The 27295-nt window shown below is 42.5% G+C and overlaps 1 protein-coding gene across 2 annotated transcripts in view; it reads right to left on the bottom strand.

Moving 5' to 3' along the window:
* LOC137326962 (syntaxin-binding protein 5-like) overlaps positions 1-25287 on the bottom strand; it is a 398728-nt gene extending 373441 nt beyond the window's left edge. For both annotated transcript variants that reach the window (XM_067992335.1, XM_067992336.1), the window contains exons 1-2: positions 25218-25287; positions 25030-25172 (exon numbers count right to left, since the gene is read on the bottom strand). In XM_067992335.1, the coding sequence (XP_067848436.1) occupies positions 25030-25172; positions 25218-25287 (213 nt within the window). The remainder of the gene's footprint in view (positions 1-25029; positions 25173-25217) is intronic.
* Between the last annotated feature and the right edge of the window lie 2008 nt (positions 25288-27295).

Below are 27295 nucleotides of genomic sequence, written 5' to 3'. Positions count from 1 at the left end.
TACCGATCGTGGGTTGGTCGGGCGATTGGGAGGGGCATCGAATCGGGGGGAGTAAGGTGATCGTTGGGGGGAGGGGGGGGGTCAGCGGGTCACAGGGAGGGAGGCCGATCGCGACAGGTTAGCTTGGGGGGGGCTGGGAGGGAGCACTCATGCTCCTCCTGGCCCACAAGCAGTGCTGGAAAAGCACTTGCCTGCTGGATTGGGATGTACACACCTCCCTTTAGCTGCTGGTTTTCCCAATCCCTGGAAAACCTGGCATGCAGCCGTTAAATGTAAAAGTCTGCTAAAATCTGAGGCAGGCAGCCTCATTAACATATTTAAATAACTGACCCGCCTCTCGAGAGCAGGGTACTTGCCCGCCCTCCAACCCGCCTCCATTAAAACCGGAAGTGGACACGTCGGAGGTGGGTTGGGATCAGGTTTCCAATTTTTTAAATTTTAACCCCCTCTTCCCGCCCGCAGGGTTATAATTCCCCCCCATATGTCTGATTTCCAAGACTTCACTAAATGTTATTGGCACACATTTATAAAACAAATTATAAAAATTGTTATATTGACCCAGAAATTGCTTTTAAAATAGCAGTGACCCTAATCGTGCTCACCGTTATTTGTGGTGAAATCAACGAGCAAGTTCCGGCAACCGCACATGTGCAGTTAAATGTGGAAATCCAGAACTTTCTCTTCCTGGTTCACCGGCAATGTGACAGCTTTGCCTTAAAAGGAATATCACCTACTGCAATCAATGGAATCAACGGACCAGCGCCAACTTGCTGTCCAGCCCAGCTGGAAACGAACTAATCTCGTCACAAAACAGGTACGCTCAATTTTTTAAGTTTAAACTAAGTTTTAATAATGTGGTAAGTGTTAATGACTGCCAAACAACTTCTCTGGCACTGAAAATTAACCTTTAAAAATGTGGAGTCTCGTTACACCTGATTTTAATAGTTTTTGGACATTTAAAAAAACTTTTAAAATTGAAAAATTTAATTTTTTTAAAAACTTTTTCCTCGTCTCTTTTATCTCAGTCTTTTAATCTTATCCTCTTTTTATTTTGTTTTCTCTATATCATTTTATAATGCCTTATCGGGCACATACTGGTTTTTAGTCTGCGCTGTTTGTTTATGAACTGCACTTCCTGGTTCTCACAGCGTGGTTTGCTTCAAGCTGATTGGTTGAGGGGCCTTAGAGATTCTTTCACCGTTCACACAGCCCAGGATAGAATGCTAATGTTATTTGAAGTCACAGTTCAAGGAAGTTGCCGCCAAAAAGTATGCGGTAACTTAGTGTGTGAATTTAAATCTAATGAGCAGCGACTACTGCTGGTTTGCCGCTCGGAGCAATTTACGGACCATTACATTTGTAAATCTAATCATATGCAATATTAGAAAGAGAGATGTTAGCTTTCCTGTCCTAAAGATTCCACAGTGGCTATCTTTTTCAGCCTGTTAACCTTTCTTTAAAAAAAAAGGCATGGTACCACTGATTATTATATACTATGTTTTAGCAGTTTCTATCACAAGATACTTTTAAAACTTTGGCTCTGATTTGAATCCTATCCGCCTGGTGGGTTGGGAAGGGTGAGTGGTTAAAATTGGTAGGAATTCACTTACTGCCCCATTCCCACTGTGAACTTGCTGATCTCAATTTTTACGAAGCAACTGACTCCATTCTGAAACGCGCTTGCCGGAAACCAATAGGTATATGATGGATTTAAATTGGGGTCCCACAATGTCATTAGAACCCCAACACTTTACTCAGGCCCCAGGGACTATAGGACAAGAGTCACTTTCCTGGACATCTCAAAAGAACAGTGTAGCAGGAGGCTGCACTTCACTAGGTAGGCTGTTACAGGTCTGTGCAGCATCCTGCAGCAGGAGCTGCTGGACCAGGGAGCCATGCTTTGTAGGTGCCTATGAAAGTCACCACCGCACTGAACTTTTTCACCTCAGCTCTTTTCAGGCTGCTACAGGCAACAACACCCACATCTCCCAGTGTGCAAAGCACACCTACATTAAGCAGGTCACCAATATCCTCTTAACCAGAGCCAATCAATACATTACTTTCCCAATGTACACCAAGGGTCAAAATGAGTGCGCTCTGGGATTTGCAGCAGAGGGCAGCTTTCCTCATGTACAGGGCATCATTGGCTGCATGAATGTAGCCACCGGGGCACCAGAGGACAGGACAGGAGCTTTTTTCAACAGGAAGGGCAATCATTCAGTCAGTGTCCAACTGGTGCGTGATCATGGCTGATCGTCAACCTCAACTCCACTTTCCTGCCCAATCCTCATATCGCTTGATTCCCCTAGAGTCCAAAAATCTGTCTCTCTCTCCAGCCAGGGGAAACAATCTCTCAACATCAACCCTGTCACGCCCCCTCAGAATCTTATATGTTGCAATGAGATCGCTTCTCATTCTTCTAAACTCCAGAGAGTATAGGCCCATTCTACTTAACTTCTCCTCATAGGACAACCCTCTCATCCCAGGAATTAACCTTCATTGCACTGCCTCTAAGGCAAGTATATCCTTCCTTAAATAAGGAGACCAACACTGTACACAGTACTCCAGGTGCAGTCTCAAAGCCCTGTACAACTGTAGTAAGATTTTCTTACTTTTGTACTCCAACCACCTTGCAATAAAGACCAGCATGCCATTTGCTTTCCTAATTGCCTGCTGTACCTGCATGTTAACTTTTTGTGTTTCTTGTACCAGGACACCAACATTTAATAGCTTCTCACCATTTAAGAAATATTCTGTTTTTCTATTCTTCCCACCAAAGTGAATAACCTCACATTTCCCCACAGTATATTCCATCTGCCACCTTCTTGTCCACTCACTTAACCTGTCTATATCCCTTTGCAGACTCTTTGTGTCCTCCCCATAGCTTACTTTCCCACCTAGCTTTGTATCTTCAGCAAACGTGGATACATTACACTCGGTCCCTTCATCCAAGTCATTAATATAGATTGTAAATAGCTGAGGCCCAAGCACCGATCCTTGCGGCACCCCACTAGTTACAGCCTGTCAACCTGAAAATGACCCGTTTATCCTTACTCTCTATTTTCTGTCCGTTAACCAATTCTCTATCCACGCTAATATATTACCCCCAACCCCATGAGCTCTTATCTTGCGTAACAACCTTTTATGTGGCACCTTATCGAAAGCCTTTTTAAAATCCAAATATACTACATCCCGTTTATCTACCCTGCTAGTTACGTCCTCAAAAAACTCTAATAAATGTCAAACATGATTTCCCTTTCATAAAACCATGTTGACTATGTCTAATCATATTGTGATTTTCTAGGTGCCCTGTTACCACTTCCTTAATAATGTATTCCAGCATTTTCCCAACGACTGCTGTCGGGCTAACTGGCCTGTTGTTCCCTGTTTTCTCTCTCCCTCCTTTCTTAAATAACGGCGTTACATTTGCAACCTTCCAATCCGCTGGGACCATTCTAGAATCTAGGGAATTCTGGAACATCATAACCAATGCATCCACTATCTCTGCAGTCACCTCTTTTAGAACCCTTGGATGTAGGCCATCAGGTCCAGGGGATTTATCAACTTTTAGTCCCATTAGTGTCTCAAGAACTTTTTCTCTCCTGATAGTAATTACTTTAAGTTCCCCACTCTCATTAGCCCCTTGGTTCCCCACTATTTCTGGTATGCTTTTTGTGTCTTCTACTGCAAAGGATCATGCAAGCTTGTGCCAGTTTCACTGGCAGCTGTCACAATGCTTTCATCCTGAGACACTCATCCATCCCCCCACTATTCCACCCCTCCAAGAATGTCACAGGATGGCTGTTAGGCGACAAAGGATACCCTCTCCACACCTGGCCGATGACACCCCTCCACAACTTCAATACGCCTAAGCAGCACAGGTACAATAATAGCCATGAGACCACCAGGAACATAACTGAACTCACTATTAGCATCTTAAAGCTAAGGAACTGATGCCTTGAATGCTCTGGGGGCACCCTACCATATGCCCCAGACAAAGTGGCTCTTATCAAAGTAGTGTGCTGCATCCTGCACAACATGGCTACACAACGAGGTTTGGAATTGGAGGAGGCACAGCCTCCGACAAGGAAGAATTGGATGAATGTGAGGGAGAACTGAAAGGAGGGTGCAGCACAACACCTGGCAGCCAGAGGGGTCAGGGAGCAGGTGATCTCCCAGTGCTTTTGTTGACCTGTACAATCCACTCACCTGAAAAGTGACAAGACAACACACTAACAGAAGGGGGTTAACAGTCCTTGTTAACCCCCTTCACCACTCCCTTAATTCTGAATTAAAGAACAATCAAACTATTCAGCGAATCTCTATTTCACTGATATTTTGACAATGCAGACTAACCAGCTGTATTACACCAAACTTCCAAATCTGAAAAAGGTTTACAAACAGCAGACTGAACTAAAATCTCTGAACATCCAAGCGCTCAGCTCATAATGCTTTTCTTAATAGGCTTCCTCACTCTACCACCCCTATGAGTTCCTCCCTCAGTGGCTTCACCAGACCCTTCAGCAAAAAGAAACTGGCGACTCCTGGGTACTCGAGCCGGAGAGGGCCTGGCTGCAGACTGCTGCACTTCATACCTGTCGGGGCAGTCTGGTCCAGCTGACTTTCTGGCACCGTACTGGGTACTGGTTGAGAGATTGGCAATGCAGCAGTCGTGCTGACATCTTGAGGTCAACACCTGCAATTCCTGCTGTGCCACTGCACTGCCATGAGACAGTTCCACTGATCTGCAGGAGGGCAGACTGCGGAAGATGATTGATTCCATGAAAGCCCCCATCCACTTGTTTCACCAATATGTCCAAGGCAGACGACTGCCTCTCCAAGGCTAAGCACAGGTTTGAGCCCAGAATCTGCATGGTAGCTGTTTCAGCTTATCTGCCAAGGGAAGTCTAGATTAAACTGCATTTATTTCAATGCAAGAAGTCTGATGGGCAAGGCAGATGAACTCAGGGCATGGATGGGTACATGGGACTGGGATGTTATAGCTATTACTGAAACATGGCTAAGGGAGGGGCAGGACTGGCAGCTCAATGTTCCAGGGTACAGATGCTATAGGAAAGATAGAGCAGGAGATAAGAGAGGAGGGGGAGTTGCGTTCTTGATTAGGGAGAACATCAAGGCAGTAGTGAGAGAGGATATATCCGAGCGTTCGCCCACTGAGTCCATATGGGTAGAACTGAAAAATAAGAAGGGAGAGATCACTTTGGTAGGATTGTACTACAGACCCCCAAATAGTCAACGGGAAATTGAGGAGCAAATATGTAAGGAGATTACAGACAGCTGCAAGAAAAATAGGGTGGTAATAGTAGGGGACTTTAACGTTCCCAACATTGACTGGGACAGCCATAGCATTAGGGGCTTGGATGGTGAGAAATTTGTTGAGTGTATTCAGGAGGAATTTCTCATTCAGTATGTGGATGGCCCGACTAGAGAGGGGGCAAAACTTGACCTCCTCTTGGGAAATAAGGAAGGGCAGGTGACAGAAGTGTTAGTGAGGGATCACTTTGGGACCAGTGATCATAATTCCATTAGTTTTAAGATAGCTATGGAGAATGATAGGTTTGGCCCAAAAGTTAAAATTCTAAATTGGGGAAAGGCCAATTTTGATGGTATTAGACAGGAACTTTCAGAAGTTGATTGGGAGAGTCTGATGGCAGGCAAAGGGACGTCTGGTAAGTGGGAGGCTTTCAAAAGTGTGTTAACCAGGGTTCAGGGTAAGCACATTCCTTATAAAGGGAAGGGCCAGGCTGATGGAAGTAGGGAACCTTGGATGACTCGGGAGATTGAGGCCCTAGTCAAAAAGAAGAAGGAGGCATATGACATGCATAGGCAGCTGGGATCAAGTGGATCCCTTGAAGAATATAGAGATTGCCGGAGTAGAGTTAAGAGAGAAATCAGGAGGGCAAAAAGGGGACATGAGATTGCTTTGGCAGATAAGGCAAAGGAGAATCCAAAGAGCTTCTACAAATACATAAAGGGCAAAAGAGTAACTAGGGAGAGAGTAGGGCCTCTTAAGGATCAACAAGGTCATCTATGTGCGGAACCACAAGAGATGGGTGAGATCCTGAATGAATATTTCACATCGGTATTTACGGTTGAGAAAGGCATGGATGTTAGGGAACTTGGGGAAATAAATAGTGATGTCTTGAGGAGTGTACGTATTACAGAGAGGGAGGTGCTGGAAGTCTTAACGCGCATCAAGGTAGATAAATCTCCGGGACCTGATGAAATGTATCCCAGGACGTTATGGGAGGTTAGGGAGGAAATTGCGGGTCCCCCAGCAGAGATATTTGAGGAATCTTACAACACCAGGTTATAGTCCAACAAATTTATTTTAAAATCACAAGCTTTCGGAGATTATCCCCTTCGTCAGATGAAGGGGATAATCTCCGAAAGCTTGTGATTTTAAAATAAATTTGTTGGACTATAACCTGGTGTTGTAAGATTCCTTACATTTGTCCACCCCAGTCCATCACCGGCATCTCCACATCAGAGATATTTGAATCATCCACCGCTACAGGTGAGGTGCCTGAAGATTGGAGGGTAGCAAATGTTGTGCCTTTGTTTAAGAAGGGCGGCAGGGAAAAGCCTGGGAACTACAGACCGGTGAGCCTGACATTCTGTAGTGGGTAAGTTGTTAGAGGGTATTCTGAGAGACAGGATCTACAGGCATTTGGAGAGGCAGGGACTGATTAGGAACAGTCAGCATGGTTTTGTGAGAGGAAAATCATGTCTCACGAATTTGATTGAGTTTTTTGAAGGGGTAACCAAGAAGATAGATGAGGGCTGTGCAGTAGACGTGGTCTACATGGACTTTAGCAAAGCCTTTGACAAGGTACCGCATGGTAGGTTGTTGCATAAGGTTAAATCTCACGGGATCCAAGGTGAGGTAGCCAATTGGATACAAAATTGGATTGACGACAGAAGACAGAGGGTGGTTGTAGAGGGTTGTTTTTCAAACTGGAGGCCTGTGACCAGCGGTGTGCCTCAGGGATCGGTGCTGGGTCCGATGTTATTTGTTATTTATATTAATGATTTGGATGAGAATTTAGGAGGCATGGTTAGTAAGTTTGCCGATGACACCAAGATTGGTGGCATTGTGGACAGTGAAGAAGGTTATCTAGGATTGCAACGGGATCTTGATAAATTGGGCCAGTGGGCCGATGAATGGCAGATGGAGTTTCATTTAGATAAATGTGAGGTGATGCATTTTGGTAGATCGAATCGGGCCAGGACCTACTCCGTTAATGGTAGGGCATTGGGGAGAGTTATAGAACAAAGAGATCTGGGAATACAGGTTCATAGCTCCTTGAAAGTGGAGTCACAGGTGGATAGGGTGGTGAAGAAGGCATTCAGCATGCTTGGTTTCATTGATCAGAACATTGAATACAGGAGTTGGGATGTCTTGTTGAAGTTGTACAAGACATTAGTACGGCCACACTTGGAATACTGTGTACAGTTTTGGTCACCCTATTATAGAAAGGATATTATTAAACTAGAAAGAGTGCAGAAAAGATTTACTAGGATGCTACCGGGACTTGATGGTTTGACTTATAGGGAGAGGTTGGATAGACTGAGACTTTTTTCCCTGGAGAGTAGGAGGTTTAGGGGTGATCTTATAGAAGTCTATAAAATAATGAGGGGCATAGATAAGGTAGATAGTCAAAATCTTTTCCCAAAGGTAGGGGAGTCTATAACGAGGGGGCATAGATTTAAGGTGAGAGGGGAGAGATACAAAAGGGTCCAGAGGGGCAATTTTTTCACTCAAAGGGTGGTGAGTGTCTGGAACAAGCTGCCAGAGGCCATAGTAGAGGCGGGTACAATTTTGTCTTTTAAAAAGCATTTGGACAGTTACATGGGTAAGATGGGTATAGAGGGATATGGGCCAAGTGCAGGCAATTGGGACTAGCTTAGTGGTATAAACTGGGCAACATGGACATGTTGGGCCGAAGGGCCTGTTTCCATGTTGTAAACTTCTATGATTCTATGATTCTAAAACTGGGGCCTTTGTTTTACTGAATGTAACAGCCAAAGCTTTTCAACTGACCTCTATTGTAGGCATGCCGCAATTACATGTTATTGCTTACATATTCTAATGAAGGAATATACTTCCAAATCCTCTCATCTCCTGCCCCCCCACCCGTCACGGCATTACTGGCTCTCCTCCTCCTCCACCCCCAAATGATGCTCCCATCTGCTACCTCTTCCTGCTTCAAGAGTTTGAATACCACTGTGCACAAACTTTCCTGGTCTCATGAGAACTCACACCCACAAATGCAATTGAGTTTAATCCCCTCAGCTCGGAAAAAGCTGACAAGCCACATCAAACGTAGACGTTGGCCTGGTATGGTTCCAACTTATTAATGATATTTCTGGATTCACACTGTACATCTACTAGTGCTTTCAAGATTAGCTAGGCAGTTGATTAAGCAGCCTTTGTTGAAGCAACTAGCTTCAGCAGTCATGTCTTCTGCAAACTCGCACTCCATTTTACATTAAAAAAAAGATACTGAAGATAGTATGTCGTTTTTAAAAAGTCTGAAAAAATGTATGGTCTCATTCCTTCAGGTTGTGAATTGTTTTAGTAACTTTTAAAAATGTCAAATTTTTAATTTTTAAATTTCTTACTTTTCATTTGTTTCTTTTTTCTCTTTCTTAGTCCAATCTTTCTTTCCCTCTCTTTATTTCCCTTTCTGTACCTGATTTGACATTGAATTCACCCACTCGAATTCACAGGGACCCCTGGTCCATTCTACGATCCGCTCCACATTCCCATCTAAGCGTAGGAGATGCAACACCTGCCCTTTCACCTCTTCCCTTCTCACCATCCAGGGCCCCAAACATTCCTTCCAGGGGAAACAGCGATTTACTTGTACGCCCTTCAATTTAGTATACTGTATTCGCTGCTCACGATGTAGTCTCCTCTACGTTAGGGAAACTAAACGCAGATTGGGTGATCGCTTTGCTGAACACCTCCATTCAGTCTGCAAGCATGACCCTGAGCTTCCGGTTGCTTGCCATTTTAATTCTCCGTCCTACGCCCACTCTGATCTCTCTGTCCTTGACCTCCTACATTGCTCCAATGAAGCTCAAAGAACAGCACCTCATCTTTCGATTCGGCACTTTACAACCTTACAACATTGATTTCAATAACTTCAGATCATAACCACTGCTCCCATTTTTTTGGGCAGCAGGTGCTGGCAATGGTTCTGCTATTGCCGTTTACAACTCTTATAGACCCATCTTTTGTTTCTTTACTTGTCCCATTACCACCTCCTTTTGCCTTGCGCCATCATCCCTTTTGTTATTGAATCACTCCTGCTATCCACCCTATCGCAGATCTTCCCTCTTGTTCTTTCCTCCCCTCCCCTTCCCCCTGGCTCTGCACTTGCTTAAAAACTGTTAAATCTTTACCTCTTCCAGTTCTGACAATAGGTCATCGACTGGAAACGTAAACTCAGTTTCTCTCTCCACAGATGCTGCCTGAACTGCTGAGTATTTCCAGCATTTTCTGTTTTTATTTTATAATAAACACTAATTAGTTTTGCGCATTGTAACAGAGCAGGCATTTCTTTTACAAGTGTTGAAATGAAGGTGATCACTGTACTTGATTTGTACAGTAATGCATTTATTTCCTTTGCTATTCTTATCTGTATTTAATGGCTATAAGGAGGTCCAATTAATTAGTAATCGATAGATCTTAAGTAATTTTAACTCCCGTTGAAGCAAACTGCAATAAACATAATTTACAAGTTGCTGATGTCACACAAATTACTAATATATAATACAGTAACTTCCATGGAAGTGTCAGTAATGTGTTATTTCGACTATTCAGGTGATCAGTAGCATACTCGCTGATGTAGAATGTGTCATGTGGTTGTAAGACTGTGATAATTAAAAGGGAGTATCAAGATTAGTAAAGCATCCTGGAATAAAAAGTGGCACAGTTCTCACCAGGCTGATCTCCTGCATGATACCCACCTCTTGCTCCCTCAATCCCCTCTCCACTCAACTATCATTCATTGCTCCAATGGCTCTCTTTGCATAGGTACCAATCTCCTCCTCTTCATAACCACCATCACCCCTCCTAAAAAAAAACCCTCCATCTTCTCCAAATACCATCCTATATCCAACCTCCCTTTCCTTGCCAAGATCCTTGAACACCTCTTTGCCACTCGCTTCTCCCTTTAGGAATCTGCTCAATCTGGCTTCCATCCTACCAGAGACCGTCAATGACACGGACATCCTCTGTGACTGCGACTATGGCACATTACCCCCGCTTGTCCATCTCGATTTCTCCATGATGTTCAACAATCAACCACGCCATCCTCTTCTATGCTCCATTCTCAGTTCCTTTCCTACCTATCTCTATGCAGCTAGCACGTCTCTAGCATTGGCTTCTCCTCTCACCCCTGCAAGGTTACTTTAGAACGATTCAAGATTCCATTCTTGGCCATCTACTTTTCCTCATTTATATGCTGCCCCTTGAACACCATGGGGTAGAAATTGGACCTCATTGCGCACATTTTACAGATGTAACAAGGAACAATTTTGGAGACCAATGTCCTTCGCCGAAAAAATGCCTGAAAGATGGTTGACCAGATATTGGGTCAGGTGATTTTTCAGGTGTTAGGCCCCTTACCTAGGTAAATGAGGTGGAGTGCTCCCCCGACTCCACAGTATCCAAACCACCACCCCCATTGCTGCTGTCCTTCCCAGGACTTTCCTTACTCTTGCCTCGCTGGCCGGCCTCAGACTTCCTGGTTCGGGCGGTATCGCTGCCACACTGCCGCCGAAATTGGGTGCTGATGAATTTATACCCTCTTATCTTCAGGTATGAGTTCAGTTTCCATATGTTGATGACACCCAGCTCCACTACCACCCCCAATTCCACAATCACCTCTGTGTTGTGAGATTTCCCATCTGACATCAAGTCACAGATGAACTGGAACATTCTCCAAGTAAACACTGGGAAAACCAAAACGATCTTATTCAGCTCCTGCCAAAAATTCCATACCCATGCACATGATTCTATCTCTGCCCGACTGCTCACTCTGAGTGAACCAGACAATGTGCAACTTAAGTGTTCAGTTCAACTGAGTTGCGCCTCAAACACCAGATCCTATCCATCATCAAGGCTGCTTACCTCCATCTCCTCAAAACTGCCTATCTCCATGGCCACTGAAACCCTTATTTCCATCTTTGTTATCTCAAGACTCAGCTTCTCCAACGTCCTCCATACTGACATTTCTGACCACACAGTCATTTCTTCTAACTCTTCCACTCATAAGTGTCTGCTCTTTCCTATGTGAAATGCCATGTGACATTTTAGTACATTAAAGGCACCGTATAAAAACAAGTTAAGTTAAACTATTTCCTGAGTCCAACATGCCAAACATTTTAATACTCAAAGAGTCCTTTTTTTAAAAAAAACGAGTTCTTTATATCAAGACTTTTAATTAGCTTTTCATAAAAGTACACGCCTCTGATAAAATGGAGTTCTGTTTCACTGCAATCCCTAGAAATGGTGGAGCTGAGTAAACTCAAGAACGTGGAGCTGCTACTCAGATATATCCATTTCCTTTGAAGGAAAAGCCAGGATTTTTGATGAACACCTCCCCACTAGCAAACAAAGTAGGCCTTTCATATCACATGTTGATCTAGAGATAACAACCTTCCCATCAGGATATCCATAATAGATATAGCCATTATAGATAGCAGCTGTCTTCTTCACAGTGGCAAACCTGCATGAATTGTTTGTGGCAACAGTCGAATAAACTGGCATAGTGGAGTCTGTCTACAGGCCTTATCATAACAAAGCAGAATGTCCTCTTTTGAGTATGAAAGTAGACTCCAGTGTCTATACTTGTTTTAGCGACAAATTCTCAAGCCAACAGAGGGAAACTTAATGGAAACTGCAATCATGGCATTCATTTTAAAAATCCCACTGTATTCTCACTATATTTTGACTTTTCATGTGAAATTGCAAAGATTCTATCATTTTAAACAGGGTGGCTAACACTTTTAAAAGGAAGTTATACATATTGAACATGGGGATTGAATGTTACAGAAATATTACTAGTATCATACAATCATAGAATCTTGCAGCACAGAAGGATGCCATTCAGCCCATCGTGCCTGTGCCAGCTCTTTGACAGAGCAATTCAATTAGTCCCATTCCCCTGCTCTTTCCCCGTAGCCCTGCAATTTTCTCCCCTTCAAGTATTTATCCAATTCCCTGTTGGAAGTTACTACTGAATTGCTTTCACTACCCTTACATGCAGTGCATTCCAGATAATAACAACTCACTGCATAAAAAATGTTCTCATCGCACCTCTGGCTTTTTTTGCCAATTACCTTAAATCTGCATCCTCTGGCTACCGACCCTGCAGTCAGTGGAAACAAGAGAGGCTTTGGAGCGATTCCCCCTTTAATTTCATCCCCAAAAGCCTGTTTCGACCATTTTGGTTTGTTGTCACGATGAGGCCCACCGAGATACTGCTTTATTCTTTTCAGGGAAGGAACTCTGGGGGCAAAATTGGATATCATTTTGCTTGTTTTTTGGGTTGCAATTGTACGCACCCTTATATTGGCCAGAAATGCGTCGCGCGTCATATTGGTTCAGCCACAAATTAGTTGTCCCGGGTACTTGCTTAGAAGAAATGGTTATGCCATTAGTATATTTAAATCAGGGTCTTTCAACTGTTTTAAGGTCCTTTTGTGAAGTTGATCTGTGCCAGCGCCTGATTCATTAATTCTTAGGCCCATCCAGCAAATCAAGGCAGGAACAATGGGAAACAAACCGCAGAAGCACTATTTAAAGTAATCCTCACCTCCATTAAAGTCTCTGGTTTGTCGTTTTAGGCTGCTAGGGTACTTCTGGGTCTTTTTTGGCTCTTTTGGTTGCAGTAGCAGTGTTCAAAAATTTGTCTGAAGGGGAGGTGCATGAGTCTTTCTGTGCTTTGCATTCAGCATTATTATTTTTAGCATGGTTGTTCTGCTTGGTCTACCATTGCGGCTGGAGGATGAGGCATAGCAGCACCAGCAAGGAAGAGTGCACAGACCAGGAATTGCTGGTAGAAGATAGCGAAGAAGGGAAGGGCACAGGAGGCCTTCCACCATGCACGTATTCAGGAACCAGATTTCATACCTGAACCTGACAGATGAGCAGTGTGTAAGGTGTGGTTGCCAACTCTGGTTGGACGTATTTCAGGAAATTTCATCACATGACCTCCCTCCTCCAAATGCCCCCTCCTCAGGTTCCCACCGCTGGTTGCCCGAAACGTCCATTCTCGCAGCACACAGCCTTCGCATGCCAATTGGAAAGCAAACACTCTTCATTACCTGATTGGATGATTCTTGGTGGTAGTACAACAGCTGTATTTCCCCATGTCCAATATTTTTATAATTAATAAACAAAAGTGTTCAATGAAAAAAAAACACAATTATATTTAATGCCTATATGATTTTTTTTCCCAGGTTGCTTGCAGTGATGTACGGGAGATTAACCTTTAATTCCTGAGGACTCCAGGACAATCCTGGAGGGTAGGAAACCCTAGTGTGAGGTGCCTGTGGCTGTCAAGGTAACGGTGGCCTTTAATTTCTATGACATAGGCGCATTCCAGGCTGCAACAGGTGATATACCCACATTACCCAGTTTGCAGTCTACTGCTGAATCAGGAATATGATGAAAGTGCTGTACTCCAAGGAGAACCAATATATCTCGTTCCCCACGGAGGCAGCAAAGCGAGGAAAGAACTGTGGGCATCACCAGGATAGCAGGCTTCCCACGCGTGCAAGGCATCACAATGCATGCACAATGCATTGCATGCTCCACGTGAAGACCCAGGGATGTGTGTGTATAGGAAGGGATTCCACTCCCTGAATATCCCTGTATAAACAACTGGTTAGGCCACAGCTTGAGTACTGTGTACAGTTCTGGTCACCACATTGCAGAAAGGATGTAATTGCACTAGAGAGAGTACAGAGGAGATTTACAAGGATGTTGCCAGAACTGGAGAATTTTGGCTATGAGGAAAGATTGGACAGGCTGGGGTTGCTCTCTTTGGAACAGAGGAGGCTGAGGGGTGATTTAATTGAGGTATACAAAATTATGAGGGGCCTAGATAGAGTGGATAGGAAGGACATATTTCCCTTTGCAGAGAGGTCAAAACCAGGGGGCATAGATTTATAGTGATTGGTAGAAGGATTAGAGGGAAGCTGAGGAAATTTTTTTTCACCCAGAGGGTGGCAGGGGTCTGAAACTCACTACCTGAAAGGGTGATAGAGGCAGAAACCCTCAACTCATTTAAAAAGTACCTGGATGTGCACCTGAAGTGCCATGACCTACAAGGTGCACATCCAAGTGCTGGAAAGTGGGATTAGGCTGGGTGGCTAATTTTCAGCCGGCGCGGAAACGATGGGCCGAATGGCCTCCTTCTGTGCCATACATTTTCTATGATTCTATGTCCACCTCATGTGTGACAACAGGCAGCACATTGTGCAGGTCTGTGCCAGGTTTCATGATGCCTTTATCCTCCGTCAGTCCTCAATTCTATCGCTTCCAACCAGACCATCAGGTCAAAGGATGGCTGCTTGGGGACAAGGGGTATTCCCTAACCTTTTGTCTCATGACTTGTTAGGAACCCTGCACATACGCTGAGGAACACTACAATCAGAGCTCTCGCAGAACAAACCATTGGCCTTCCGAAGCAACAGTTCTGCTACCTGGACAAGTGTGGAGGCATTCTGCAATACAGCCCCGACAAAGTGTCCAAATTCACCATCTCTGATGCATCCTCCATAACTTTGCCCTGCAAAGGGGCCAACCCTTACAGACACCTGGGGAGAAAGAAGTGTAGGAGCAGGAAGACGAGGATGCCGACGAAGAGCAAGGGCCACCAATCCCTCCAGTTGCCAGAGCTCTGCAGCAGTAACTCACTGAACAAAGGTTCATTTGAATCAACCTTTCCCTCCACTCACCCTCCTCCCATCTCATCAAGCTACTTACACCAGATGAATACTCTCAAAGTTTATACCTTCTTGTGTGTTGTACACACATCACTACGAATGTTAAGACTAAGTTGAGAAAATGCAAAAATACACCCCCCCCCCCCCCCACAGGGCAGGCAGGACATTGGCGAGGGGGGTTAAATTGTTAAAAATGGGAAACCCAACACCAACACACTGCGAATGGTTTAACCGGGACAGGTTGGGTGTCAGGCGAGTAACCTGCTCTCGAGAGGCAGGTCGGTAATTATAATATGTTAATAAGGCTCTGTGCCTCAGATTTTTTCAGCCATTTGGATTTAACACCTCCAGCACAGGTCGGGAAACCCGGCAGCTAATGGCAAGCGAGAACTGCCAGATTCAGCAGGTAAGTGCTTTTCCAGCACAGCTTGTGGGCCAAGAGGAGCAGGAGTGCTTCCCCCAGCCCCCCAATCAATCCTCAGACCCTGCCGTGATCCGATCTCTCCCCCCGCGATCTGGTCTCTTGCCCCATGTGATCTTCAGACACCCCCCCTCCCCCCCCCCCCCCCCACTATCTCTCCCTCCCTCCTCTCTGGTCCGCGGCTGCCAGCTTGTACAGCAGGCTTTCCTGCCCGCCAGCCAGCCAGCCTCTCAACTAGTTGGTTGATGGGTGGGAAACGGAGTAAAGAAAATTCTAATGAGATCCCGCCGTTAAATTCGGCAGGACCTCTGCCTTCCCAGGTTTCCCGGTTGCTGACAGGCGCCCCCACTCCCTCCTCGCCTCCCTGTAAATATCGGGACCTAAGATGCTTCATCAGTCTTAATTTCAGAATTCCAAAAAATGAACAATTGAAGTTTAGGGAGGGAATTCCAGAGCATTCTCTTAAGCAGCAGTTTGTTATTAATGGCAGTGGTTCTGTGTCAGGACTGGTTACTAATAGAGTTCCACTGGCATCCGTATTACGACCGTTGCTCTTCACAATCTTTATCAATGATCTGGATGAAGTTGTTGGGGGCGCAGTCTACAAATTCTGGGACGATGCAAAGATTTGAGAGAATATTAAGATCTTGGATGGGAAAAATAGATTACAAGCAGATCTAGATGGGATGAGGGAATGTACACGCATCTGGCAAATGTAATTTAATATCGATAAATGTAGTATTATGCATGTGGGTTGGGCTATCACCATGCATGCACAGTACAGGGTCTTGTACTTAAGGCTGTTGAGTGGGAGAAAGACCTAGGTGTTATAGTACATGAATCTCTGAAGGTTCACGACCTATGGCACAAGACTATAGGAAAAAGCAAATACAGTACTAGGGCTTATTGCCAGGATGATCAAATACAAAACAAAAAAACACTATAAATTTATAAGATCTTGGTTAGGCCTCATCTAGAATACCACGTCCAGTTTTAGTCCCCTCAAATGGTGGCTGATAAGAAGCCCTAGAAAAGGTCCAGAGGAGGGCCACTAGATTGACACCCAGTTTCAAAGGTCTTTAGCTACAATAGATCTAGAGGGCTGGTATCTCTTTTTACTCCATATAAATACTGTGGCTACAAGAGCGGGTCAGAGGCTGGGTATTCTGCGGCGAGTGACTCACCTCCTGACTGCCCAAAGCCGTTCCACCATCTACAAGGCACAAGTCAAGAGTGTGATGGAATACTCTCCACTTGCCTGGATAAGTGCAGCTCCAACAACACTGAAGAAGCTTGACACCATCCAGGACAAAGCAGCCCGCTTGATTGGTACCCCATCCACCGCCCTAAACATTCACTCACTTCACCACTGGCGCACAGTAGCTGCAGTGTGTACCATCCACAGGATGCACTGCAGCAACTCGCCAAGGCTTCTTAGACAGCACCTCCCAAACCCGCGACCTCTACCACCTAGAAGGACAAGAGCAGCAGGCACATGGGAACAACACCACCTGCACGTTCCCCTCCAAGGCACACACCATCCCCACTTGGAAATATATCGCCGTTCCTTCATCGTCACTGGGTCAAAATCCTGGAACTCCCTTCCTAACAGCATTGTGGGCGAACCATCACCACACGGACTGCAGCGGTTCCAGAAGGCAGCTCACCACCACCTTCTCAAGGGCAATTAGGGAAGGGCAATAAATGCCGGCCTTGCCAGCGACGCCCACATCCCATGAACGAATAAAAAAAAACTCTGGAAAAGTGTAGACTTCAAAGAGGTTTGATTGAGGTCTTTAAAACAATGAAAGGATTAGATTCAGTTCATGTGGGTAGGCTACTCAAGTTAGATAGGTTAGAGAGGACCACAGGGCATGAGTACAACATACAGAAGCATACAACTAGGTTAGATGTCAACAGGTTTTTCTTTTCACAGAGAGTTGACCGATAGAATAAGTTGTCGGCTCCTTCAGCGAGTGCAGGTTCGCTGGTTTTATTATTCAAAAGCAAGCTAGACAAGTTCCTAACTATGGCTGGCATCAGTGTACAAAAGGTAGGTGAGGTATCGGGGGATATGTCTCCTGGTCACGGTGGTCTCCTGGAACTTGTTTGAACGCCTTCGGTGATCACCTAAATTTTTCTTTCCCTAAATTGGCTTAGAGTTTTTCTACACTTTTTGCCTCTCCCAGGAAATTGCATGGCTAGCAACAGAGGGCAATGGGTGCCACAGCATGCTTAAATTGCACCATGACAGTATGGGACAAGCTCGATGGACCAGCTAGTCTTTTCCTGTTTGTCGTTTTCGTATGTTCATATTTATCCCAAGATAAAGTTAGCAGTGAACAAGTTAAATTTCTGTACTATGTAATTGATGTAGTATCTTGTAAGCGATTCCTCATTGATTTCTCAGTCAAACATGTCACAGTACTGCCAATCCAAATTAGCACAGATTTATGAGGTTTATATTTTACAGATTGACAGTGATTGTTATTACCTTAACCTGAATTGTCACCTCCGAAGTCTCCATCACCACATCCTTGTTATCCAAACCCCCATGTCCATCTTCAACTTTGTTACCATCACCCTTTGCTGTTGGAAAAAAAACTACTCCAAGCATCTTCTCCAACTCCCACCACTTTAGCCAAATATTTATCACAATGACGCTGCCTCCTTAAATACCCTTACTGTGGCACACTCACCACCACCAGATCCTTTACAGTTTTCCGTTCGCAACGGTTCCCAAATCCAAGGATCACAGGCTTAAGTAAGCAAGGCACATGACCAGCCTGGGGCATTCATCACTATATCTGGCTTAAGCACCTGAAACAATATCACCTTTCCCTCTCTACACCAAAGTCCTCTTATTATTCCAAGATCATCCTAAAAGGCAAGTGAAATTCTAAACTCTTTTTCTCCACTATTAACTGCTTCCTTTAAGCTATGTCTCCTGCCCTATCATATCTGATGTCAGCTGCAACTCATGAATGCCTCAATTTTGGAGACACAACCTATTCAGATACCCCAACCTCCTCAAGCCACTCTATCCTCCCTGACCACCCCAGCTCACCACTTATCCTAGCTCCAAATTCACAACACTATAGAATCATAGAATGGTTACAGCACAGGAGGAGGCCATTTGGCCCGTGGAGTCTGCAAGAGCAATACAGCTAGACCCACTCCCCTGCCCTTTCCCCGTAGCCCTGCAATTTTTTTTCCTTTCAAGTACTTATCCAATTCCCTTTTGAAAGCCATGATTGAATCTGCCTCCACCACCCCCTCAGACAGTGCATTTCAGATCTTAACCACTCGCTGTGTAAAAAAGTTATTCCTCATGTCGCCTTTGGTTCTTTTGTCAATCACCTTAATTCTATGTCCTCTGGTTCTTGACCCTTCCGCCAATGGGAACAGTTTCTCTCTATCTACTCTGTCTAGACCCTTCATGATTTTGAATACCTCTATCAAATCTCCTCTCAACTTTCTCTGCTCTAAGGAGAACAACCCCATCTTCTCCAGTATATCCACGTAACTGAAGTCCTTCATCCCTGGAACCATTCTAGTAAATCTCTTCTGCACTCTCTCTAAGGCCTTCACATCGTTCTGAAATTGCGGTGCCCAGAACTGGACATGATACTCCAGTTGTGGCCGAACCAGTGTTTTATAAAGATTCATCATAACTTCCTTGCTTTTGTACTCTATGCCTCTGTTTATAAAGCCCAGGATCCCATATGCTTTTTAGCCACTTTCTCAACCTACCCTGCCACCTTCAACGAGTTTTTTACTATCTTCAGTAATATGAGATACACAGATGGTAAAGTTGAGGTGGAGGGAAGGGCAGTTTTTTATAGCTTTATAAAGCAAATTCACAGAAGTATAAAATAAAGCCTCATTACCATTATTTTATTAAATAAGCTTCCCCTTTTATTTTACTCTCTTTTATTTGTCCGTTGTGTCTGATGCCTGCAGTCAACAGGTTGGGTGTGTGGCCCAGCTCCCAAATCATATACGACTCATGCAGCCAGCTACCAGGGTATAAAGATCAGCCTGACATGTCGCCTCTCCAATTTTCTCTTCTCATGTTGGGGAGAAGCTGCACTTTCTACTCACCGCTTTCCTGGTTGATGTATCTGAGATCAAAAATCAAGCAGGTCCTCTATTTATCTATTCTCCATGGCATTGTTCGTTAACGCCACAAGAATAACTAATATTCACAACTAACACTACCATGTTATTTTTTGAACCAACTATTGATTTAAGAAATGAATTAATAATATTTAGCAACATGCAAAAAGAGAGAATTATTTCAACAGCATCACAGGAATTTCACACCATACTGCTAAGGAGGTAAAGCTAAATCTCCATTAATGTAGTGCATCATGTTTCAAAATCATATTTTAATTTCAGCAATATGTGGGCTTCACCTTTGTGTCAGCAATAAAATGACCCTGAAGTGTTAATTGTATGATTTATATCAATTAGTGTTAATTGTATTCAGGTGATGCGTATCAATTGGGGACTCTCCTGTATCCATTTATACGAGAGCTTATCTTGGGTAATATGGATCTCTGTGAATAAAGGCTTGGAAGCAACTGAAGACCAGGCTCTAGTATTCTATCCTTCACTACCTGGCTACCCAATTTATAACATGAAGTCTGTCACTATATTTAGATGCCAGAACTAAAAAATTACAGCATTAGGATCAGTCAGTTGACCCAAATGACAATTATACTGTTATATTCAGTTTTCTAGTGAAGAGGGGGGGGGGGGGGGGAAAGACAATAATAAAAGTTCCATTTTCCCCTGGTGAGATCTCGACATCTAAGGGTTCTTTCCAGGTAGTCTGACATTTTGATGATATCTGCAGTGCACAAGTGTAAACAGAACAACATCAAAATGATGATTGCCATACTGATCATGTCACCGAACAAGATAAAATTTTAGTACCTTAGAATAAATACAGCTGATATTCAGGACTAAAATTCTGCCCATATTTTTGAGTATTCCAAGGTCACCTCTTGCCCCAGAGCAGATTAGGCTCTAAATAATGCACCGAACATTACCTCAATAGATGAACAGGAACACGTTCATAACAGGGAAAAAAACACATAATTACTACTTCCAAGGGTTAAATCAATAATTTAATTTCACAGAACTGCAAAAACATGGAACATGTCTATTTATAGTTTACTCTAAAAAAAATCCAATTGGGTATTACAGTATTTACAGGAATGGTTAATACAATGAAACTGCAATCGCCCAATTTTCCATTTATAGATCTGAGTGGTTTAAAATCTAGATTGAAGTCCACAGATCCTTCTTTCTCTTCCACAAGTCCATGTATTGTATAAGTAAAAAGGCCTGATCTTTGGCTCATACAGTGCATGAATCTCTCACTGCGCAAAGTCAAATCCATGCATCCAAAATAATCAGGTCAAATGGCCCCCATTTTTAGCGGAACTTAAGGATATACATAAGCACATATAGATCATTCAACCAACTCAACTGCATAATCAAGCAATATGGTTCCCTCATGGCCAGTCCATTACTAATTGTAAACCATTATTTATCATTGCTGATGTGAGGATCTGCAGTGCCTATCTCTTTTGGAGTCTTCCTTTTCATTTCTTTAAATAATAATACTTTATGTCTGTATGAATGTTACATAGAATCATAGAAATGTTACAGCACAGAAGGAGGCCATTCGACCCACATGTCCGCACCGGCTCTATGCACGAGCAATCCAGCTAGTCCCACACCCCCGCCCTATTCCCAAAGGTGGTGCTCACAAAAGTATTTTCACTGAAAGTGACAAACTCATTTTTTTTATTCGTTCATGAGATGTGGGCGTCGCTGCCGAGGCCAGCATTTATTGCCCATCCCTAATTGCCCTTGAGAAGGTGGTGATGAGCCGCCTTCTTGAACCGCTGCAGTCTGTGTGGTGAAGGTTCTCCCACAGTGCTGTTAGGAAGGGAGTTCCAGGATTTTGACCCAGCGACGATGAAGGAATGGCGATATATTTCCAAGTGGGGATGGTGTGTGACTTGGAGGGGAAGGTGCAGGTGATGTTGTTCCCATGTGCCTGCTGCTCTTGTCCTTCTAGGTGGTAGAGGTCGCGGGTTTGGGAGGTGCTGTCTAAGAAGCCTTGGCGAGTTGCTGCAGTGCATCCTGTGGATGGTACACACTGCAGCTACTGTGCGCCAGTGGTGAAGTGAGTGAATGTTTAGGGCGGTGGATGGGGTGCAAATCAATTGGGCTGCTTTGTCCTGGATGGTGTCAAGCTTCTTCAGTGTTGTTGGAGCTGCACTCATCCAGGCAAGTGGAGAGTATTCCATCACACTCCTGACTTGTGCCTTGTAGATGGTAGAAAGGCTTTGGGGAGTCAGGTGAGTCACTCGCCGCAGAATACCCAGCCTCTGACTTGCTCTAGTAGTCACAGTATTTGTATGGCTGGTCCAGTTAAGTTTCTGGTCAATGGTGACCCCCAGGATGTCGATGGTGGGGGATTCGGCGATGGTAATGCCGTTGAATGTCAAGGGGAGGTGGTTAGACTCTCTCTTGTTGGAGATGGTCATTGCCTGGCGCGTAGATAGTAACCTAGACATTGTTTGTATTATATCATAGCCCACTGGGTAAAGTGGTTTTGGGAGGTTAAAAAGGAATTATTATTTAAAAACAAAGGATGAAGCATTTTTTGGCTTCTGAAGAAGAAAAAATAAACAGAACTTGATATGAAGTGATTGATTTTTTTTTAAAAAGGCCATACGTTTCTCGAGTCTGCAGTGCTCATGAGTTATGCAGTCTCTCACTTCTGAATAAAAATCAATACCTCACTTCTCATCACATATTATTCTCTACTTATTACTCCAACAATTGTTTGTTTTTTTTAATATTAATACACTCACCAGGGACTAGTTAATCTTTTGAGGACTTCAACAGCATTTTTTCACTAAAATCAGAGTGTAAACGATTACAAATAGGTATTGCACTAGCAGTGACGGTGCATTACAACAGTTCTTCATCAGCACCACAAGCGCATGAGTGAAAGTACGTCAGCAGCTCACAGTCGCTAAAGTGCTATTTAGTCCATGGATGAGTCCCTTCAAATTCTGAACTTATTTTGAATATGCCTCACAGACTGGACTGTTACTACCGATTCACCAATTTTAAGTTCATTACATTGAACTGTCACATGAATGGATTTTGAAACCATCATAAATACCAATGGAATAAAATGTTAATTAGCTGGATTTTTAAGAAATTAAATTAAGAACTATTCTGTGCTTTTGCACCCCACCATTCTTTGTGCTGCTTTGTCCTACCCTCACCCCTTCCCTCTTTTTTCCCTTCCTGATCAGGTTCAGTGTCTATTATATGTCCATTGCCCTATAAGTGATTTTGCCTTACTGCATCTGAGGAGTGCTATAGAAATTCGAGTTGTTGTATTCATTACATCTTGGTATTCTACATAATAGTCTTTTTAAATTACAGAAAATAATTCATGCAGATTTTATATGCTAGAACAAGAGTGCATACAGAGACAGAAATGATCAGATACATGATTACCTAAAGCTGCTACATTTAAATATTACAGCACTTATTTTTTGTATAGCCATTTGATAAAACATCATTGACGTCCCAGTACACATTTGTTTTTAAAAATATTAAAATACGACACAGAAACACAATGTTTGCAGATAAAGTTCTTATACCATACCAGAAGTTTCCATCCCAAGCATATTATTGAATCCAGTTAACATTCAATACTCAAGAGATTCTTGGCTCCTTTCCTTTGTATTCAAACATCTATATAGCGTGGTGTAAATTAACAGCATGATAATCGTTTCAAGACTATCATGTCAATCACTGCAGAATACAATCTACTTTCTGAAAACTTACTTTGGTCAAGTAAAAAATCCCACCATGATCTTTAGAATACATTTTTCTGATTAAGATAATCACAACAAAGCTGGTTTAATTAGACTGCAGCTCACATATTGTGATTTTTAAACAATATATTTCTATATTATGCCAATGTTATTCAGACGTTAAGGTCCACTACAACATTTATTTTGTGGGGAAGAAAAAACGTTTGTATTTATTTCCCTATTTATTGCTATTGAAACAAGCCAGTAATTCTAGAAATATTTAAATAATTTTACATACCCTATACAGTTTGGATTTTATATTTAATTCTTTGCATGTAAACATTTCATCCTTCATGTGCATCCAAAATTACAAAACAATTCATGCCTTTACATTAAAATGTGCTCTCTATTGGTATTTCCACTGAAAGCCTTTGTAATAGCAATATTATTTTATACATATTGCATCACATTTATTTTTAGATACAATAGAATGTAACTTATTTAGCTTATTGCCCTTAAGATGTTCTGAAGTCAGTTCTATAGATCACTTTTTTTTTTAGTCTTAACTATATTATCCATTATATCTTACACTTACAGAAACAAGCCATGCTATTTAAATGTTAATTTCTTGACCCAAAATATCATATCTCCAGATTATTTATTGTATACATTGTTTCAAATAATATATTTGAGACTATTAAAACTTTAATTACAACTTAGTGTTCATGAGTGCTATTTCCCCAGATTCTATTAAGTGCCTCCTTTCACAACATGGAAAAATATACTGCAATCATGAAAATCCCTGTTGTCTCATTTCACCCTTGTCTTCTCTTAGTTTTCTATTTACTTCAATTTATATTTCGCATCTTAACCTAAAGCTAATATATCTAAAGGTAAATGTTTTTTATGCTAAGCCGATCTTGACAAGCTCAGGGATGTGCATTTTTAACTACCTGCAGTTTTGCATGTCATCTATATCACCGTGATATAGCCTACATTGTCTATATTTCTTTACAGACTTTATATTCTGAGGTAAGATGTCTCTGACATCTCCACCTCCTCGGCACCCTCCTCCTGCTCATTACTGTTTGCATTATTTTGTGGGATATATTTCTGAATTCCAATATATAAAGTTATCTTGCAGAGTCTTAACTGTTCTGAGGTACGCTTTAGCCGATATGAACTCTATGGTCTTTATTATTTCAAACAGATTCTAATACATGGATTTCGATTAATTTGCAAACATTTAATTTACAGAGCTCTACAGTAAGTTTTCCGAGACGCGCCTCATTACGATTGGCGTTAATTCAAATACAATAAATTAAACTAAATTTTAGTTAAGATACCATTAATACGGTATGCTTTTATTTTCCTTACCAAAATGCGATCGGCATCATCATTAAACCACCAGGTGCATCTTTACAAAGCTTTTCCATCATTAATTATGATCTGCATTTAATATTGTTGTGTGCGAGAGAAAATTCATTAGATCTTCACACAAATCTGTGCGTCAGGGTTACCAATAATTCCAACATCCACGTTTAAATCCTTCGCTATTACCTCTAAATATTAGCTACTAACAGATGAAAATTGATGATTGAGTTCTTAATGTAAAAGTTTTTAATTTCATTACTAGACAGATCCGACAGTTAACAGTTTTACTAAGGTCGTTCACCTCATTATCATGTTTATAAACAATAAGCGAAATGTGTTTGTTTCATTCTTCTCTTTCATTTTTTGTATGTTTATTTCCCTTACCTTACAGATCTGGAAGTGTTCCGAAGTGAGTGTCTCCGGTATTTCCGAGTCCCCAGCTCCTCCTCTCCCTCCTCCCGCGGTACCGCCGCCGCTGCTGCTGCCACTACCGCCGCCGCCAGTGCCGCCACCACTGCCGCTTCCTCCTCCACCACCGCCGCCGCCTACCCCAGATCCGAGTCCGCCGCTGCCGCCAGGGTGAGCCGGGGAGGACGCCGCTGTTAAACCGTCCAACACCTTTCGGAAATTGAACTTCTTCATAATTAATTAATTTTCAAAATTGTAATTTTTAACCCTATACCGTGCCGTCGCCCTTTTTTTTCTCCCTCAAAAACAAATGTCCTCAGAAGGAAATAAAATTCAAATTATTGGAAAAATGGATTTGCCGTCTGTAATAAATATATATATTTAATTACAAAAAAATATTTTCATATATATATATATGAGCGTCGCCCCTCATACAGGTGCTATGCCTCGCTCGCGCTGAGGATGCTCGAACTGAGAGAAAATTTGCGCTAACGGTCGGTGCCTCACTAACCGGAAGTCCCGGCTGGATCTCTGCATCCCATTGGACTATTTCCTCCCTGATTGACGTATCGCTCGAGATTAGCTCGCAGGATTCTGGGAATTGTAGTCAATCCCACCCCGACTGGATCCGATTGGATCAAAACAACCGAAAATCCTTTTGATTGACAGGTCCCTTTCTTCCAGCCTTTCCCCCCGCGCTGCCTCGGCGGTATGGACCTGCCCGAGCCGTGAAGCAATCAGAGAGGAAAATCTGCAGAGAAACAAATGGCAGTTTTATATCAAAGACTCGCTCCTATGAAATAAATATCAGCCCTTAAGATGCAATGTGTAAGGTTATTCGTTCATTCATTTAACTTCTGTTTCCTATCAGTCTGTATGCGCGAGCATCGCAATGTATTATAGAGGTTGCAGAGACAAGAGGAATAGACTATTGTAGCTCAAGGTTTCGTTGAAGCGCTTGTGCTTGTGAATCAGAAATAATTACATTTTCGGTTTTATATTTTAGGTTCAATATAAATGCATCTTTGCTTTGAGGACAGATAGCCTTCTGAAATAGGTTTGCACTACATTTCTCAGAGATGAAACGTCTCATCCCTTCCATTCCCATCACTGGGCTGAGGAAGCATTAGAGGGTTTGTCCTGCATTCATAAAACCAGCAAAACATGGAAGCTATTACACATTCCCGTTAAAACGTCCAGGTAAAGACTGCTAACGTTCTTTTTAAATCCATTGTAATTCGTCAATAGAACAAACCACAGCACGACCTTGTAGCAACCTGTTACTTTATTTTAATATTGATATCGTGGGTTTTGTTCAGGCGGTCTACAGAGGGAAGAGTTCTGCGCTGCGGAAATTTAAAAAATCAGTATCTTGAATGACTGCCAGATTGGAACCATTCTAATTTGAGCTTCTACTTTTAGGAAATCTTTCCGCTTTACTGATCACATATCAGGCTAATTATTCTAGGCTTTAGGTAATAGATTTTACTCTACTGTATTTCCTCGCGTGTATGAGGGTTGTACTCGGCAGCCATTATTTGATTACTTCGTTTGATAATAACAAATCTTGGCAAGTAGTACAGAGAAGTAGAGTGTAGATAGTATAACATCTTTCGTAATAAATATTATTGTAACGACAATAATATTATGCTACAGTTTGTAACAAATCAAATAGAATACATTCCACTTTTCCACTTTAGAAAATATCATTTTAAGTGATTATATATAATCCAACCCATTTTCTATTTGCACCAATTATATTAAGTATTGTTAGTGTTAGTTGTAATTTACTATTAAATGAATACTTTTTTGAACTCATTACAAATTTGCAACCCAAATATTTAGCAAGATTTTATCTCACATGTTGCATAATATCTGTTATTGTTGCAAACTATCAAACAACAGTAAGAAAAAGTTTTAATTTCAGAAAATCTTCAATTATAATTACAAATATGCAAGAAATCATCAATAATTGTAAATATCCTAATAGTGAATAATATTTTGCAGTAATTTACATGAAGGAACTTGTATTTCTGGCATGCACATAAGGACAATTGAAACAATATAAGAATAAGATCATTCCTCATAGAATTAGCAGCAGAGTTAACTATATTTTCTAGAAAAGCAAAAGAACTTTGATCCATTGATGCTGAGCTTTGGTTCTGGCAATACTGGATTCCAAAAGTAGTAGGACATGGCTGACTCTCATGAAATTTAATATTTACCTGTTGTTTTCAACGAA

This window comes from Heptranchias perlo, chromosome 11, assembly GCF_035084215.1.
Source record: "Heptranchias perlo isolate sHepPer1 chromosome 11, sHepPer1.hap1, whole genome shotgun sequence".
NCBI classification, from domain to species: domain Eukaryota; kingdom Metazoa; phylum Chordata; class Chondrichthyes; order Hexanchiformes; family Hexanchidae; genus Heptranchias; species Heptranchias perlo.
This window is presented reverse-complemented; position numbering and strand designations above follow the sequence as displayed.